Genomic DNA, 14,639 nt, shown 5'->3' on the forward strand with positions numbered 1-14,639 from the left:
CGTATTTATTTTTTAATTAACTTGCGAAAATGTCAGGCGAGAATTTTGGACTCTAAATTTCAACTCATTGAAAACTAATGAATTTGCTTCATGGAATGTTGTTGTGTGAGGAAGAGCTGGGTGATATGGGCAAAAATATTATTATGATGCATGAAAAAATGAAAATGAAAAATGCTATGCAATTAAAATCTTTTTTTTAATAATTAATTAAGTAATTAATTCATTAGTTTCTGCATTCTAATGGCTGATATTGTTTCAAGTCATGAAACAGGTTTGTGCTCCCTGACTTTTATGGCATGGTGCAGATGTAAATTTATCTTCATTAAAAAATTGTAACAACCTTATATTTATAGGGTAAAATTGTAAATTATCCTTTGTTTTACTCACCCTCAAGCCATCCTAGGTATAAGTGACTTCTCTTCTTCTCTTCTTTCTGATGAATCCAATTGGAGTTACATAAAAAATTGTCCTAGCACTTCAAAGCACTATCATTGCAGTGGATGGGTGTTTCTGTTCAACAGTCCAAAACATGTTATATAAGGCGTGCACATCCATAATAAAACGTGCCTCACATGGCTCCGAGCTGTGAATCTAGGCCTCCTGTAGCGAATCCATTTGGTTTTGTCAAAAAAATATCCATATTTCCGGTGGATGATGTAGGCCGTTGACGTTGCGTGATAAGTGACGAACGTAGAGAGAGAACAAAACTAAAAACACCAGTCATGAATTAAAGCACAAAATGAGGATCTGTAATGAAAAATGTAGGGGGATTTCGATATAAGCCAAGAGGAGACTACTTTACTAAAGTAAGGAAACTTTGCTTCCTTAAACAATTGTGGGACTAACATATCTCAAAAGGTGTGCGCCATCCATTTGAAATACGGATATTTATCTTACAAAAAACGCATGGATTCGCTACATGAGGCCTTTATTGATGCCCCATGAGCTGTGTGAGGCATGTTTTATTATGGATGCGTGTGCTTTATTTAAGGAAATCTGCTGTTCACTCAGTTCCTGGTGGAACTTTACAAGCATTACCAGATGTGTGCCTTTAAAGAGGTCAGTCTCCACTGCTCCAGCATGATCCCATCACTAAGCTTCTACAGGCTGTTTAACAGTCAGACAAACAGTGTTTGTCTGGAGACGAAGGGTTACATGTTTAGCCATCTCTTTTTGCATTGCCGTTATTGTCTCCATACTGTATGTTATTGTTCACAGCCACATTTGCATAATGAGATCACAGAATGGATGAATTGTTGCTCTTTTTGATGTTGTTTGTCTTTGCACATATATTTTTTATGAATGTAAGGCATGAAAACACATATGCTGTCATCACAGTGTTTAATGTTGGCTTTTTGATTTTGTCTTGTGTGTCTCATTTCTCTCTCCTCACTGGCTTTGTATATCCCACTTGTTTCTGTCCTTTTTCTGTCCTCTTCCCTTCCTCTGTCCCCCACCTCGGCGTGAGAGTAGGAAGCTGGCAGACTGTCCGCAGCTTTTGGATGTGGAGGATATGGTGCGGATGCGGGAGCCGGACTGGAAGTGCGTGTACACGTACCTCCAGGAGTTCTACAGGGGATTGGTGCAGAAGGGCTTGGTCAAAACCAAAAACTCCTCCTAGGGTCAAAACTCAGAGCAAACGGTGAGAGCCAGATCCAATCTTTGAGGAGAAACTCAGCTCAGTCAGTCTTGGCACTGGCAAGAATGAAACATGATGGAGCAAACTAACCTTTAAAACATTTCCTTACATGCAATGAAAAAATAGATAGTAAAATAAAAATAAATCAGAGTAGTGGTAATGATCCGGAAGAGACTGGGAATTCGAGAATCAGGAAAATTTTTACATTTTAAAATTGATTCGGTTTTAATTGTTTGGAGAAAAAAAATTTTATTGCTGAATTAAAATGAACTCATATTTTAAAATGGTAAAAATAGACGCATTAAATCAGTAAATACCACATATAGTGACCCCCAAAAAGTATTTGCATGCTAAAAATATATGAATATCACAGCCTTCGATATTAAAATATCAAACACGTGGCATCATGTTAATGGTGCACTATAGGGCTGCATGGTCCTGGGTAAAACTGACCATGCAATATTTAGTTTTTGCAGTATGAAAAAATACAGGAATTTTCACCAGATAAAATAGCTATATTTGGAAAGAATACTTTTTTTTTTTTTTTTTTTTTTAATGATTGGGGTGATTTTGTTGGTAAGCATATCTGCATAGATTTTTTTTTTATATGTACTCCAAGTACTATTTTATTGTATTTTGTTTTATTTGTATTGTTTGAGTGTGGACAATACTTTTAGGGCTGTGCAGGTTTGGTAAAAATTAAGAATTTGAGTTTATTCTTCAGAAGTACTAACTGAAACCTCTTTCAGTAATTATAAAGTTAAAAAACTAAAAAGATTAATTTACTTAAAAATTAAAAAACTTCCTGCTTAAGTTTTCCTACAGCAGTCCAGTTTTCATTTTTGACTCTTTGAGTATGACTATAAAAATAAAATAAATAAAAATAAAATTATATTAAACATGATAAATATATTGCATTAAAATGTATTTATAGTACACTGTAAAATTGCAATTTTGGTGGTTTGCTGGCAAATATATTTGTAACTTGATTCAGACTGAAGCGCAGCACTGTGTTCGTTTTCTCAGCTCATGATAAAAAAACAAGTATTTTAAGCATGTCTGAATCACTCCGTTCACAGTTAATTAACAAAGCTGCTTTAAGACTGAGAAACTCTGTATCATGAGCTGCATGCATGTAAATGAACACGGAGCTGTGCTGAACCCTGAAACATGCAGCACATATTTAATAAATTATATAACATTATTATGACAAGTATTGTACTTTAAAAAAAAAAAATTACGCTGTACTATGCATTGGCGATGTATTTGTTTAAGAAACACTACACAAGAAATATTAATATTACATGATGTGCCAAGTACTACTCACCTACACCTGTGTGAACTGACTTCATACAGCCACTGAAAAACAGAAGCTGGTTAAAAGTAACTGCAATAATTAAATTTGGGAAAACAGCATATATTAGCAGATTTGATATTTCCAGATATTTTAAGAGTTACTTGGTGCCAAATAAAAGTCAAGATATTTGATCCAGTCATAGCACACCTGGACATTAAGCTTAAAAGGTAAGGCCTTTGGGTCTCACATGCGCACAATTACAGGAATTGGTATTTATCAGCGTGCTGTTAGTAAGTCTCTGACAATTAGCATAACAAAATATTGTGCATCTGCCAGCTCACCCGCTTTTGTCAGAGAGAAAGCGTATGAAACGACAGACTGAAGCAGTGAAGACGCTGATGCCCAAACATGGTCCTGCTCTTAGAGATGTGAAACCAGCCCATCAAAGACTGGCCTGCTCATGCTTCCAGTGTAAAGAGCACACCGGACACTAAACAGAAGCTTGTTCTTGGCACATGCTGAGTGTTTGCTATCACAGCTAGCTTTTTTGTTGTTGTTGTTGCTATCTTTTGCCTGACTTAGAAGAGTAACAATGGGTAAATAATTCAGAATTCAGTGCAATTTGTCTACAGCATCTTTAATGCTTTCAGTTACTGCAAAATCATTTGTAATTTTGTTAAAATAAGTTTACAGTAATGCACTTACAGTGGAAGTCAATTGAACCGTGCATTTTGAAGGGTTTAAAAACAGAAAAGTGCATTTATACCAAACTCTATCAAGGACCATCACATTAGGCTTATCAAACTAAGATCAAACTGAAACTCCAAAATGTAATAAATGTAAATAATTTAATAAAAATGATTTAGACACATTTTAAGTAAAAAACAAACAAACAAAAAACAAACAAACGATGAAGCAACGTTGGTAAGATTTGACCTAAAATTACAACAAACAACAACAAATAAAATCGAATTAAATTCAAAATATTAAAAATGATAAGCTGTATATCAATGATACTAAAATAACATCATGATCTGCTCGCATAATATATAAAGTAGCTTTGTATTTTGATGTAGAGAAAAGAATTACATTGAGCTTGATATAGTTTTGTGGACAATGAAAAATCAAAATGTATATTTTCTATTTATAATTTAAAGAGTATTACAATGTATTTAGATTTGAGAATTAAAATATATTTTGTAATTTTTTATATATATATATATATATATTTATGCCAGTTTCCAAATACATTAAAAAGGTCTAGTTTTATGTAGAATAATACTAAAAGTACATTATTATAAATACAACTTTTTTAAAAAAATGCATATTTAGTTTGTATTTAAGTATTTCCCCCTTTAAATTTTTTACACGCCCCATTATGAAATGTCCTGGTGTAAATCATCCTGAAATTTTGGAACTGTACACAATTCATAACCAATTTCATGTTAACATATTTCATTTTTTGTATTTTGGTGCAGTACCTCATATCAAGTTATGTTGTTGGTGCATTACTGTTAAAACAGTTTTTATTTTTACTCACTACTTTTTTCACAAACAAATTGAAATGAATGTCTGTGGTAGTTGACAGTATGCTGACAATACATTTTTAACTGCACTGCTTCAAAAGCAGCAGGAGTTGCTTTATTCTCCAGTACATAGTCAATTCTGTATTGAATGGCAGTGCTGCACCCTGTTGGTGAGGTATATCAACAGTTAGTGTAGCGCGTATATAAAGCATTATTTAGTGTGCATTGTTTCCATTGTTTTATAATTGGTCTGTGCTTGTCTTTTCATTAGGGCCTATGCTGACTGCATGCCCCTGCTGGAGGTGGAGGACATGATGATCATGGGTAAGAAACCAGACTCCAAGTGTGTGTTCACGTATGTTCAGTCACTGGTGAACCATCTGCGCAAGCATGAGATGATGATGGCACGGGCGCAGCAGACCTCGAAATTCTGATGCTCAACACGCTCTTACGATTCGTGTTTTAAACCCTTTTTTTTCTGATCCTGTTACATTTTTATGGATGTTACTTATACTAGTTTGTTTAAACACACAGTAGTTGGCCAAAAAAAAATGAAAATTGCATGTTATATTTATTGTAACTCCCAAGATGCGTCTTACTTGATTTCATGTGCTAAAAACGAAACATGATTTTAGATTGATTGCCCATATGTATGGTTTTAAAAGCTTTTACGGTACTGTTGCTGTTAATGGAGCTCAGGCCTGCATGCTTTCACAAGCTTACTTGAAGTTTTAGTTCGGTTTCAAAAAGAAATGAAGGTTCTATGTTCATTTATATGCAATATTGTTTATTTAAAAATGTTGCAAGAATATTATTCTCACTGCTTATGGTTTCAGCCGCTGAGTGCAAGATACAGCTCATGTTTTTAAATGTTTTTCACTTAATTGAAAGTCTGGTTTTACACTGAACACAGAGCATTCGGTTAGTTTCTCTGCAGATATCAGACGTCTGCCTCATTCTTCTTATCGAGAATTGAACATTTTAATGTGATATCAAATACAAAAACATGCATGTATAGATGCATTTATGATCTGTCCTTATTTATGGATGAGTATAATTTGGATTTGTTGATATTCCTGAACTTCATTTGGAAGCAGTGAAGTTTGTCCCAAAACATAAGCTTAAAGGGTCTGTTTTTGTTCATCTTTATAACATGGCTTTCGGCCAGAAACAAAGTGTAACTTAAAACAGTGTATGTGTGTATATACGAGTAACCCTAGTCTTAAGTCAATTTGAGAAGAAGAATATTTTAGCAGTAAATTCACCTGAAAAGATGTCAGTGATGTTTATATATTTGGTTCTAAAAATTGTTGTAGTTTTAATAGTTTTAATGACTGCACATAATTTAATTTTGAAGACGAAACCGCTACTGCAGCAGCCACACCAGAGAGTGACTTTGCTTGGTACATGAAGGTTGCATGAGTAGAGCTCATTAACATTCATTCACACTGAAAGGTGAATATTAACATTATAATGTTTGTACACACTCATTCAAAAACTGTTGTTCACTCAGTATTTCCCTACACAGTAATCATTAAAACCATAAATGACACCAAAAATGTGTTTGTCATTTATTGCATTTTCAAACTAGGAAATCATATTGAGTGCAACAAGACTTTACAATGAGAGCTAAGTGACTCGAGAAGATAATTTTATTGATGGTGGAAAAATGGCAAGATAAAATTTAGCAAAACTCAAAAAGCATACTACTGTATGTGTATAAAATGATCTGTCTATTTTTAGATTCATATAGGTTGAACTTTCAAGGCTTCAAAAGATACATTAACTCTTTTTCCCCAGACTTCTATAATCAAGGGTTTTTCATAATTTCTTTTCTATGATAATCAAAAAACACTCATTTGCTGGGATGTTTAATCCATTTATTTTCTCAGTGGTACTGTTATGCTCCCACAGACTGTTTTTGGAGGCCTGATTTGTGCCCATGAGAACAGAGATCATCAGTCCGCAGCCAGTCTCAGGCTTTTACAGCTGTGAACATCATTAACATCCCCTTTGGGCAGAAATAAGGTTCTGTACAGAACAGTGAGAGCAAACAACTATTATAGTTCACTGCCACAAACATAAACTACTCACACACTCGTAGGCTCTCACACTTAAACAGGATTTCTAAATAGATATTTTTTTCCAGAGTGTTTGAACTCTGTAACACCACTCATAATCAAGTCAAGTTGCTGAATGTGTGTTGACCATAGTAGGAACTATTTTTAAACAATAATTTGGCCACATTAAACTCTGGAGAGAGCTCACCAGGCTCAGTTTTAGTTCTCACGGTAATTGTAAATCAAGTAGGTCTCACACCGCTGGTGTCCCACACCATCTCTCTTACGTAAGGGTTACAAATCTGTGTGCTGGGAATCGGCCTCTGATTGGTCCGTATCAGTCTTAGAGAGTGGGCTGGTGGATTGGCCCTCAAAAGGACTGTCTTTCGCTGGAGTGAAGCGGAACTCCTCTGGCACTTGGTCTTCGGGATTCTCTTTTTTATAAAAGCCCAGCGTTGCCAAGAGTTTGTTAATCTCAGTGCGAGTCATTTCAGATAACGGGATTCTCTGGAAGACAAACACAGCTCGTTCATAAGAAAAAAAGAAATGCATGGGTTATAAGGAGGACAAGTGCATCACATCAGTTCTTAACAAATGCTAAAAAAAAAAAAAAATCCCATTTATAAGGATGAATCTATTAAAACTGCACTGTTAACTTTTGTTTTATGTAGTGGTTAAAAAATAAAACTGCATGGTTCTTGCAGGTTTTGGTTGTGCTTCGACTCTGTAAATTTTTATTATAAACTTTAATCATGTAAGATCCATATTGAATTTAACGCGAGTCTAAAAGACTTGCAGTTTTTATAATTACAACTTTCACAACTGTTTTATGAAGTTTAATACATAAATTGTCTGTCTGAAAGGGAAACTATTGCAAATGCATATGCAATAAGGTTAACCACAAATATGCCTTTTCAGTGCTATTTTTGCACTGCACGTCTTTAGTAAAAATCTGACAGTAGTTTATTAATGCCAAAAGAAGGATAAATGCAGCAGACATATGTTAGTAGCAGTTATCAGAAACACTTGACACTTTTGTGAAAGTTGCACTTGAGAGAGAATTAACCAAGTGCTTGTGGTTTTTCTAGACTGGAGTAGAAATGATAGTCAGAGGTTGCTAATCCTGGTTTAAAAGGACATTGAAATTCTAACTACAAATTTCTAAGCATTGACAGATTTTACTTGCATCTAGTTCATCATAGTAGTGGTTGAGAAGGACGAGTTCAGGGTCAGCCCCAGGAATGTGCTTCATCACCAGGTTGTGGCTGAAGGGAGGAACATTAAGGATGTACTAAACACTTAAAGCTGCCTACTGCATGATAGATATCAGAAATAAGTGTCCTGAGAATTACACGTTTCTGTCCCAGCCCTAGATTCAATGAAAGGGTTAGTTCACCCAAAAATAGATCACTCACCCTCAAGTAATCCTAGGAGTAAATTACTTTCTTCTTTCAGACAAATCCAGTCGGAATTATATTAAAAATTGTCTTTGATCTTTCAAGCTGTTTAATGGCAGTCAGTGGGTGTTGCATGCATCAGTCCAAAAGGTGTTAAATAAAAAGCACTTATCCATAAAAATAAAAAGTGTCACAAAGCTCCAGGGGTGAACAAAGGCCTTTTGTAATGAATCGGATGCGTTTTTGTAAGAAAAATATCCATATTCAAAATGTAATAATCACTTGAATGTAGCTTGCACTCACTGTTGTATAGTACGTAATGTATGGATTTGCATTCCAGCTGAACAAAGAAATGATTGAAAGGTGACGGATGTGGATACAGCACTGGATATCACATGAAAATGACCTGAACAGCTGAAAGTTAATCTGTTTTAAAGCTGTAACCCTGTAAAGGTTTCATTTTTTTGATTGAATTCCAAAACAGGCTTCTGTTCCACCACAGAAAGCATGGTAACCTTAGCTGAAGCTGGATGCTGTAGCTTGAGAACTAGAGAAAGAGCTCCAGCAAATACACACAGAATATAAGTCTGGAGGGAAGTGAAAAGTGAGAAGGGAGTGGAAACCAAAAAAGATACATTTAAGAATGAAAGGTGTTGTTATTGTTTTCTAGATTTATATACATTTTATATTAAACATTAGTTGCCTTTGCAACATTAAAGAGACTTAACATTTTAAATATATGAATGCATACATACTAAATTAACATGAATACAGATTAAATGGAAAAAAAAATATTCATGTTTATTCATTAATGCAGTATTTTGTTACTAGTCCTCTATAATGACAATTCGAAATATGATGGAATAAATGATCAATTTATTAATTTGGGGAAAAAAATCAATTTACAAATTGACAAATCACATATTTAAAATTATTTCATGTTTTAATGTGTAGATAAATGTAAAGACATCTTGCAACATCTTAATTGCAATAATAATAAAGAATGCCAATTGCTTAATCCAATTACTATTGTTATATTTAACAACACTTTAAAAATTTTAACTTTTTTTTTTTCAAAAATGTAAATTTGATGGTCAGTTTGTAAAGGTTTTTTTTGTTGTTGTGGTTTTTTATTTTTTACATTTTTTTTTTCCATAACTGATTGACTGGCCATCAGGTGATTTTAAAGGATACTAAAGAGGAATGTCCTGGGTCACAAAGGCCTTGACCTGTTATGAATTGAGAGGAGAAAGAAGTAAATAATACAACATAACCAGATGGGTTGATGTGAAGTTTCCAGTAATAATTATTACCGTTGTCTGTCTAGAAAACATGAATATCACAGTGATGCTATATGAAGTCAATGTAAGCTTACCTCCCTCAGCCTATTCAGCTGTCATCCACCACATGTCTGGAGAAAGTTGAGAAACAAGATATGTAGAAACAAATAAAGTACACTTCTAGTCACTAAATGTTGCATACATTTTGTTACATGGCTGTTATTTAGGCTCTGTAATCTGATTAGCCATCAAGAGTCCCAATAGCACTGGTAAATGCACAACAGCACTGGGACTTCTCGTTCATGATTTTGATGGGTTTAAGAATGGTTTCTGTTTGACTGCATCTGTCGGTGAAATGCAAAACTTATTGCTCTGGCTTACAAAGAAATACAAAGCAACTTTTCAGACCAACAGCAGAATAATGTGTGATACTGCTGTTGTCCAACGCTTTAATAATGAAAGTTAACAAAGTAAGAGATGTTTAACAAACAGTTGAGTGAAAGATTCAATTATTCAAAAAACAATCACTTGTCGACACCTAATATTGTAGAGTGTAATTTTCAAAAAGAGTCACTGGTAAATCTTTACCACAAATACACAGATTCTCAAACGCAAAGCATCAGTTTATATCAGAACTCAACCAATTCAATTAAAAGACCTTTCGTATAATGTTTAATCGTTTTGTACTATGTACTATTTGGGGGTATTAAATTGTTTTCTTAAAGATTTTTCTCAGGCGAGACCGATTAACTGACTTTTATTTTGACGTGAATTTCATACAGACTTATATTTTGACATTTAATTTTATCTAACGAATTCTGCAGCAAAACGCTGGTTTCATTTCGGTATACAATATTGTTCACTAAACTCCTAAACATTCATCCATACACAAACACTCAAGTTTATAAAGAGTAATTAAAAGCCTTAACTAAAACGCTGATCTCTTATTGTTCAGCACCACTGAGCAAGCACAGATTTACAACGGCTATTTCCTGAACGTGTCCCTTACTCTAGGGATTAGCCCAGGCTAGAACACATTCGTATAAAACAATGCGTACAAACGTCGGATCCTTGCCAATTCAAACAAACGACTAACAGTTAGTTACACAAGCAGGTTACAGTAAGTGTTTTAAGGTACATTCTCATGTTTGCAAGCCGAGTATCTGAACGAGTCTGAACGCATCACTCTCTGGAGATAGAAGCTGAATGAAGGGTTTCACTCACCTCCACTTTGGCTCTTGCTAGACCGTTGAGTTTGTTCGTGTCCACTTCATATGATAAGATGACAGAGGGAAACAGGGCAGAGAAAATCAGCGTCCACATGCTGCAGGAGACGATGCTCGAGCTCAAGCTGTCTGCTCTCCTGACTCTGCCACGTCACGGAAATCATATGTCGCTTTCTTTTTTTTTCTTGCTGTTTTTGAAGGGAACAGCTATCGCTATCTAGAGGCAGAGAGAGAAGTTCCCCATAAGTGTGAAATGGGTATAAACGGGAATACGGATTTAGTAATAAGATGATACAATTTCAGTGTTTGCTCTGGGTTTGTGTGACAGTAGCCTGTTTCATATGCTGAAGATGTAGGCCTACCCATACATGCATACACTAAGATTTAGAAAATATATACAATAAATAAAATATACATAATATAGGTTACAAATGTTATAAAACATGCAGATGTTTTGGAGTACTGTATATCTGTTGCACATTTAAGTCGTATTCATTTGGTTGGCAAACCTTGCAGACAGATTTTAAACATAATTAACCCCAAAATGGAAAATTGCTTATTCACTCTCATAGATGTGTCATCATAGATGTAGATGAACTTCTCCATTGGAACAAATTTGAAGAAATTCAGCAGTATATCACTTACTCACCAATGGATCCTCTGCAGTGAATGGGTGCCATCAGAATGAGAGTCCAAACAGCTGGAAAAATGAAACAAAAATCCACAAGAAATCCACACCACTCCAGTCCATTAATATCTTGTGATGTTAAAAGCTGCATGTTTGTATAAAAAAACAAAAAACAAATCCATCATCAAAATGTTTTAATGTTAAATCATACCATCTGACAATATTAACACTTCTTCCAGGAATAAAGTCCGTCTCCTGTTGGCTTCTCATCAAAATCCACCCACATATTTGTTTAGATCTGTTTTTGACTGTTTTGGCTTTGTAAATTTAGTCCTTGATCTGTGCATATCTCTCTTGATTCCTTCCAGGCAACCTTTTCAGAAAATTAAAAAAAAAAAAAACATCTTGATGGATTTGTTTCTTACAAACATGGGGCCTTTCCCTTCACAATTGATGATGTTAATGATGGAATTGATGGAATGGAGTGGTGTGTATTACTTGTGGATTATTGTGATGTTTTTATCAGCTGTTTTGGACTCTCATTCTGATGGTACCCATTCACTGCAGAGCATCCATTGGTGAACAAGTCTGATCTGAATTCTGAAAAAGTCATATTATCGGAAACATAACATAGTATGTCTACAGTAACAAAGTGTGATGCTGCAGGCGAACCTTGTTTTGACTTCTTTGGACAAACATCCACATAGTGGTGTTTTAAATAGACACGAGGTCTATTATGCTGACACTGAACTGCTGTGTCATTAAAGAGTATTCTGGGTTCACTCTGCCTGAACATCTCTCAAATACAAGGATGCTTACAAAGAAGGCTTTGGAACAGTCTTCTCCTTCATTGTCTCCTATGCAACCTCTATACTGACTTTAACTCAGTACGCATTCAACATGTTGTAGTTGCATATGTCATTTGTAGCATTTTTATTCTCAATGCATTTTACAGTGAATTGTTAAAGATTACACATTGTCCAGTTGATCACCTTAAATTCAGCATGAAATGGAAGGTATGACAGATTTTATATATTGTGATGTAATTCTGAGTGAAACATGAAAACGGCATGGGCTGGGATTTGGTGATTATATCCATCAGTTGTTGGATGGAAAAAGTGAATGTTGCATATTGTAATGTAATGATTGTAACTGATCTGAATGCAACTGCGTAGCTGCATCATATATATTAGTCTTTTCTTCCCTATTGTGATAAAAATGAGCGTTTTCAGGAAATATTGTTCATTTTAATTTCACGTGACTGGCTATGCATATGTGAGAAACTAATCATATAAGCAGATGAATGCAGACAAAAAATATAGACTATACACTTTATTATGCACTATTATACTACAATATTTTTTTCCTTGTACTGTAGTTGTTTTTCAGTTTTACATCTTTCTTTTGATCCCTTTATCCCTGATTTCTTTAGTCAGATGTAAAAAACTCATTGGGGATGTTGGGAGACTGAAATATATGTAGAAAAAAAAAATAGAGTGTGGAAAAAATGAACAATGTATAGAGCTAGATGCATGAATATTGTGTAGTGAGCAGCATTGCCTCAGTTTGTGCAGAAGCTGACGCAGTACAGAGACTCAAGTCTAGTGTGCACGAGAGTGTGAAATACTGTAGAAGACAATCTAACCAGTGGCACTTTCAGCTTACATAATCACTCTCACAAACATACAAACATCCTATCTTATTAAAATGGCTCACTTTCTATAGCTATATAAGACAAAGAACACTACAGCCATATCTCATAATAAAATTTTGTTAAAGAGCTTAGATAAACCCAATGCAAATAAACATAGCTTACATGCAGCACATGATTCTGAGTCTGCACATTACATGTGTTGGTCTGAAGTGCTGGGGTGAGATATCACAAAGTGGTGACTTTCTTATAAGATGCTGTTATCAAATTAATGGTGTGACAGGTGAATTTATAAAAGAATCATAGGATTATGCAGTTCAACAGCAACCAAACAGAAATTGACTAATTATATTGACTCAATTATTTCAAACAATCTGTTTATTATTCCTCATACATCTGGTTAATGATTCTACAAACATTTCAGCATGTCATGCATAAAGCATGTGATCACTAAATAACTTCAGATTATAACAGCATGAACATCTTTTCTTCTCTGTTGTGACCATATATCTGATTGAAACAGCTTTTTTAATAAAAAAGGAGGGTAGGACTTGGCTGGCTAGCGACCCAAAAGGGTTGGGTAGAGACCCAGGTAAATCTGGAGGAATAGAGGACCAGCGCAATACAATAGGCCCAGATGACTGGGCAGAGTTGAAGGCCGCCTGGTGGAGGTGAAAAAAAATGATGAACCACAGTGGAGCAGAAGGATTAAAGGGCCATGGCAGAGTTATGGCCTCGGAGGGCTGTGGTGGAGCCGGAGGGCCATAAGTCTCAGGTTGTGGCTGACAGTCCTTCTGAGACCATGGTCACACCAAGAGAGCTGGCACAGCTGGAGAACAAGGAGGAGACAAAGAGTCTGGCAGCTTTAGTACAAAAGGAAGGGTTAGGGCAGGGGTTTTCAAAGCTGTCTTAGAGGACCCCAAGCACTGCACTGTCTCCCTTATCAGACATACCCAATTCAGGTCTTTCAGTCTCTACTAATGAGCTGATGAATGGAATCAGGTGTGTTAGATGAGGGAGACATAAAATGTGTAGTGCTGGGGGTCCTACAGGACAGGTTTGAAAACCCTTGAGCGAGGGCTCTGTGTGGTATTAGGGAGTCTCTAGGGCTAAATGGAACTAGATGAAGATGGAGCGTGGGAGTCTAACAAGCCAGATTTGTCCAGGGGAAAGTAATTCCAAGAAGGCAGCCTGGATAGGAGTTAGCTCCACTTTCATCAGTTCTGCCATTGCTGGCTCTAAGATGGACTGTAGAGCAAGCGCTGTAGGTGGACTTGGCAGCTGGCTCTGGGATGAACATGGCCTCGGACTGAGGGTCCACGATGGGCAAGGCCGAGGACACCGACTATGGGTAGGGCAAAGGAGGATGTACTTTCTCCATTCCTGCTTTGTGCACATAACCATTATAATTGTAACCAATGCAAAATGTCGTCTTTAGGTTGGCGTCATCTACATTTAGTCATTAAGCAGACGCGTTTATCCAAAGCGGCTTACAAATGAGGAAAATGGAAGCAATTAAAAACAACAAAAGAGCAATGATATACAAGTGTTATAACAAGTCTCAGTCAGCTTAAACACAGTACACATAGGCGTTTATAATATAATAAAAATAATAGCAGTATAGAAAAAGAATAGCGCAAGCTAGTGTTAGAGGTCTTTTTTTTGCTTTTGTTAATTGTATAATAAATTAAAAGAAAACATATAGAATACAAAAAGATTAGAAAGCTAGTTAGATTTTTTTAAGAGTAGAATTAGAATAGTGACTAGTGAGTGCTAAAGTTAGACTGTTAAATAAAGATGGAAGAGATGGGTTTTTAGTCATCTAAGATGGTGCACCTCACCAACTGACGAATCCACTGAATTTTGATCCAAAGAAAATCTTTCTATATCAAGATCCACAAAAGCTGCTGCAATCCATGTTTCCATTCGTCTATC

The 14,639-nt window shown here is 35.5% G+C and overlaps 2 protein-coding genes across 5 annotated transcripts in view; one reads left to right on the forward strand and one right to left on the reverse strand.

Annotated features, from left to right (window-relative positions):
• The window catches only part of smtnb (smoothelin b), a 71,655-nt gene extending 66,257 nt beyond the window's left edge, over positions 1 to 5,398 (forward strand). For 2 of the 4 annotated variants that reach the window (XM_059549685.1, XM_059549688.1), the window contains 2 exons: positions 1,474 to 1,642; positions 4,734 to 4,873. In XM_059549685.1, coding sequence (XP_059405668.1) covers positions 1,474 to 1,621 — 148 coding nt within the window. In that variant the 3' untranslated portion in view covers positions 1,622 to 1,642; positions 4,734 to 4,873. Of the gene's footprint in view, positions 1 to 1,473; positions 1,643 to 4,733 lie in introns of all 4 variants that reach the window. The other 2 variants (XM_059549684.1, XM_059549687.1) reach the window with 1 other exon arrangement.
• Positions 5,399 to 6,320: 922 nt separating this feature from the next.
• On the reverse strand, positions 6,321 to 10,619 carry selenom (selenoprotein M). Its single transcript, XM_059549689.1, has 5 exons — positions 10,424 to 10,619; positions 9,295 to 9,330; positions 9,114 to 9,148; positions 7,709 to 7,787; positions 6,321 to 7,029 (listed from the first exon to the last, which is right to left on the reverse strand). The coding sequence occupies exons 1-5, from the start codon at positions 10,520 to 10,522 to the stop codon at positions 6,817 to 6,819; spliced, it is 462 nt and encodes a 153-aa protein (XP_059405672.1). The 5' UTR covers positions 10,523 to 10,619; the 3' UTR covers positions 6,321 to 6,816.
• Positions 10,620 to 14,639: the final 4,020 nt, after the last annotated feature.

Source organism: Carassius carassius, chromosome 5 (assembly GCF_963082965.1).
Source record: "Carassius carassius chromosome 5, fCarCar2.1, whole genome shotgun sequence".
NCBI classification, from domain to species: Eukaryota; Metazoa; Chordata; class Actinopteri; order Cypriniformes; family Cyprinidae; genus Carassius; species Carassius carassius.